This window comes from Notolabrus celidotus, chromosome 4, assembly GCF_009762535.1.
Source record: "Notolabrus celidotus isolate fNotCel1 chromosome 4, fNotCel1.pri, whole genome shotgun sequence".
NCBI lineage: Eukaryota > Metazoa > Chordata > Actinopteri > Labriformes > Labridae > Notolabrus > Notolabrus celidotus.
Genome location: NC_048275.1, coordinates 18,943,823 through 18,948,182, shown reverse-complemented (window position 1 = coordinate 18,948,182; position 4,360 = coordinate 18,943,823). Strand labels below are relative to the sequence as shown.

The 4,360-nt window shown below is 33.5% G+C and overlaps 1 protein-coding gene across 1 annotated transcript; it reads right to left on the bottom strand.

The window, feature by feature from the left end:
* Nucleotides 1-1,834: 1,834 nt before the first annotated feature.
* Nucleotides 1,835-4,354, bottom strand: lyrm7 (LYR motif containing 7). The gene is made up of 5 exons (XM_034682294.1): nucleotides 4,229-4,354; nucleotides 3,955-4,027; nucleotides 3,785-3,855; nucleotides 2,457-2,538; nucleotides 1,835-2,284 (listed from the first exon to the last, which is right to left on the bottom strand). The coding sequence occupies exons 1-5, from the start codon at nucleotides 4,244-4,246 to the stop codon at nucleotides 2,214-2,216; spliced, it is 315 nt and encodes a 104-aa protein (XP_034538185.1). The 5' UTR covers nucleotides 4,247-4,354; the 3' UTR covers nucleotides 1,835-2,213.
* Nucleotides 4,355-4,360: the final 6 nt, after the last annotated feature.

The following is a 4,360-nucleotide window of genomic DNA, read 5'->3' as shown; positions in this document are numbered from 1 at the left end:
ATGTTGTTCTTTCGTTGAGTCTATAGTTGAGTCCATAGACTGTATAAAATGATGGTTGAGACTGAAATGTACGGTGGCCCTGAAGGACTAAACAAATTTACAAAAGATGACACACTTTTACAAAGTTGGAGACAAATTTACATTTTGGAAAACAAATTTACATTTAAGAAAACAAAATTACAAAATCAAAAAGCAGTTTTACCAGCGGTTAGACCAGGGGTCGGCAACCTTTAACACTCAAAGAGCCATTTGGACCCGGTTTCCACAATAAAGAAAACACCGGGAGCCGCAAATCCTTTTTAACATTAAAATGAAGATAACTGTGCATATATTGTTTTTCTACCTTTATGCTATGTATAAAAAACTATAGTGTGTTGCTTATGACATCAATGAAGTGCTACAGAGAAAATTAAATTTTATTTCTGTATACAAAGAAAACATTTTAAACATTTTAAACTATGGGGAAAAACAACATGCTGTGAAGGTTTATGTCATAAAAAGCCAAACTTAAATTATCCATCTGCAAAACAAAAATGCTATGTGCTGTCATCCTTCTTGTACCAGAAATACACATATTTGCAAAATGTAAGTGCTGATGTGTGAGATCCACCGCGGGGAATTTATAAGATTGTGATGCATATTTTGAGCAACAAAAAATTAAACAAATAAAGCTGCTTTTTATTTTAATATTACAAATTCACAATAATCTTCAAATTTAGAATTACAATTAAAAAATAACTAATGAACAAATTTAAAATGCACTAAAATGTATTACTCATCATTTATTTTCCAAACCCACAGGGAGCCACAGCATAAGAGCGAAAAAGCCGCTTGCGGCTCCTGAGCCTTAGGTTGCTGACCCCTGGGTTAGACAATTTTACAAACGGCTTAACACTTTTATCACTGCTGAAACAAATTTACATTTATTTTAACGGAAAGGGAATGTACCAAATACCAGAAGTGATCCAGGAGTGATCGAGTGAGGGGTCACTTAGTTTGTTTGGATGGAGAGAAACCAAACAGCGCAACGTTTGGTACTGGTACTCCGTTTGGTACTGGTACTCTGTTTAGTACTGGTACTCCGTTTGGTACTGGTACTCTGTTTGGTACTCGATCACTTCCGGTGTTTGGTACATTCCCTTTCTGTTAAAAATAAATGTAAATTTGTTTCAGGAATGGTAAAAGTGTTCCGTTGTTTGTAAAATTGTCTCACCGCTTGTAAATGTGTTTTTTTGATTTTGTAAATTTATTTTCTTAAATGAAAATTTGTTTTGGTCTTGGAAAAAGTGTTTGGCTAATTTTATTTTATTTTATAAAATGTAAAAATGTTTTCCTATATGTAAATTTGTCTCAAACTTTGTAAAAGTGTTTCATCTATTGTAAGTTTGTTTTGTCCTTCAGGGCCACCGTAGAAATGGCTATACCAACAAGATCCATGTCAAACTTTAAGATACCATGGGCGTTTATAACGCTATTATCATTAAACTATTCAAGTCCCATTTCAAAACAGTTAAAAAAAATGATTATCCCATTAAATTACTTTTTTATTAAAAAAAATTAAAATAACAGGCATATTCTGTTTGTATGTAATGTTCGCAAATAGGATGCAACTATCTTACATTCCTTGGTTTTTATTTCACAATATGTTGTTTGAAAAACATGCCTAAAAAAATACATATTTTTCTAATGACCAACCTGTTGCCGTCCCCAACATGTATCAACTATATTACTACTACATTTAATATTCAAAAGCCATAAAATGGTATCCTGGATTATTGCAGATACTAAAAGCTATTCAAAAGTAATTCAACAATTCATAAAACATGACACTCACTCTGGGAATACCCCTCTTTATTTATAACACAATGACATTTTTTGTTTTTTCAGAAGCATCACAGTAACTTGTACATGGTTTAATCATATTATACCACTGAAAAATAGGCAAAATCTCCCAATTGAAATGACAAATCCTTTCAATTACATTTGATAAATACTGTACACAAAAATTTGCCATTTACCTTACACTATTTTTATTGCAGGACAGTTGAGATCTTAAGTGAAATTGAAAACAGGGTTCGGTCTATGTTCCAATGATCTTAAAATTGGTCTTTGTTATGGAGAACAATTTGAAATTTTATTTCAAGGTGAGGACTGATTATAGTGTTTAATAGTAAATCTCTTTCTTTATGTAAAAGATGTTATCAGATGATCTGTCATGACTTTTTCCTTGGCTGGTCACAATAGGGTACATTTTCTAGTAGAAGACTCTCTCTGGGTCGAAGCACTGTGAGAGAAAAAGAAAAGTTAAGTTCACGTCATAACCAAATATAATTTATCTATTACAAAAAAGCAGAAAGAAATCAAGATTTCCATTGTTTATAATTTACATACATTTGCTTCTTTTTTGAATGGTACCAAATAAAAAGAAAGACAAAGATAAGAGAAAAATAACATACAAAGGGATTCTTTTCCAATATGCTCCATTTGTAGCACAGTCTCTCGAAGAACAATTTCCACATCTGAGCCAATTTTAATCATCTGGAAAACAGAAGTTTGAAGAATGATTACAACACATTAGCCTCTTGGACACAAACACAAACATGCTGACATCAAACAAAGCAGCATCCTATTTGTTTTGCATCCCCTTGAAGTATAAACTTAACTCTTTAGTGCTGGTGTGTTTGAAAATTGCAAAACAATCAATTGTCACTGTTACTGTGCTTGAATGCAACACAGTTTATTTTCATACACTGCCACTTTTTGTCAAATAAATTGTATTACAGTCAGTACCAAGTAGGATATAGCAAGAGAACTTTCAATCCATATGTCAACTTCACTGTTAGTTTACTATAGCCATTAATGTGCAGGTAAGTAATACTAAAGAGAAAAAAGTAAAATAAAATACCAAATGAAAATGAAATACAGTCCTTTCAGGCTGAAATGCTCAAAATATAAAAATGTGCCTACAATCAGGATCTGGAGCATCTAAAAAGGAATGTAGTACTATGATTGGATTTCATGACTTGAAAGTTAGAGTAATTTAATCCTGGATTTAATCACTTCCTTACACCTTGCAGCCCTTTAGACCTTGGACATGAGCGTAGAAAACCCTCCTAATTAATCCATGACTCTAGAACAATAATGCTTCTATAAGGCCTGACATTTTTTTTAATGCAGATATGTGTCTGTTGTATAAATTAATTCATGATCAGGCCCCACCACCACTTAAACAATGTGTGTTACTCTGCAGGAACAATCTTAGGGAGACCAGGGCATCAGCAAGAGGAGACTGTTCAGCTAAACGTAGGAAGACTGCATTTGGACAGTCTGCATTTTCAGTCAGAGCGGCAGGAAAATGGAACTCAATTCCTACCAACATTAGAGACTGTACAAGCCTCAGTGTTTTTAGAAGTACACTGAAATTATGGCTCAAGGAAAAACAATTATGTGATCCTCTGAATGCATCAAATTAGAGACAATTAAATGTAATTTTAAATGTGTTGTTATTAGTGATGGACTGTGTTGAGTAGCCTATGTATTGTTTTAAATGCTAGTATGTTTTTTTTTATCATTTGTATTGTACATTTGTTTACATCTTCCTACCCAGGGACCACAGATGAAAATTAGCTTATAGCTAACTCTGGCTTGACAGTTTTTGTTTTGCATGGCCCCTGTCAAATAAACTAATAAATAAAATTAAATCCACCCATTCTTTAAATGTAGTTATGTATAAAAAACGTCACAAATCCAATTTATATTATTCTCTGTTGCACTTATACTGTACCTTCTGGATGTTTTCCTCTGAAGTTTCATTTCTATTTTTGCGGAACTCGTCGTTGATCTTTAATCTTGCAGCTTTGGGAAAAGGAATAAGGTCACTTATTTGTCCTGTTTGATTAATAAAAAAAATCAGATGCTCTTCTAATGAAAAAGAAACACTCTCACACGACTCACCTGTTAGTGCTTTGTTGTCTTCTTTGAAAACAGCTAGCCTTGTTCTGTGCAGCGATTTAAACACGCTCAGAACCTGCATAAATACAGACAATTAGCTTTTGCAATTTCACCATCGTGACAGCTGCTACTTTAACTATCTATGGGTCTCATTTTCAACATTACAGATATAGTGACAGAAACAAGTATTTCTGCAAATGAAACAAGCAAAGATAGGTACAGTTAACATTCCCTTACATTTTAATTTTCACCAATAATAACCATTTCTTTTCCTCACCTTCAAACGAGCACTCATGTTGACTTCTTCAGCTTCCTTCCTGGATTGGGGGCGGTTCTAATGACCCAGTCCAATGACCAATCAGTGAAGACGTTTTAGTGACGTCTTCTCGTAGCCAATGAGCGTTCGTTG

Coding starts and splice junctions, on each gene's coding strand:
- lyrm7 (XM_034682294.1), bottom strand. Junction 2,539..3,784: donor CAGAGGAAAACATCCAGAAG/GTACAGTATAAG, acceptor TCTGTTTTCCAG/ATGATTAAAATTGGCTCAGA. Junction 2,285..2,456: donor TATTGGAAAAGAATCCCTTT/GTATGTTATTTT, acceptor TTTCTCTCACAG/TGCTTCGACCCAGAGAGAGT.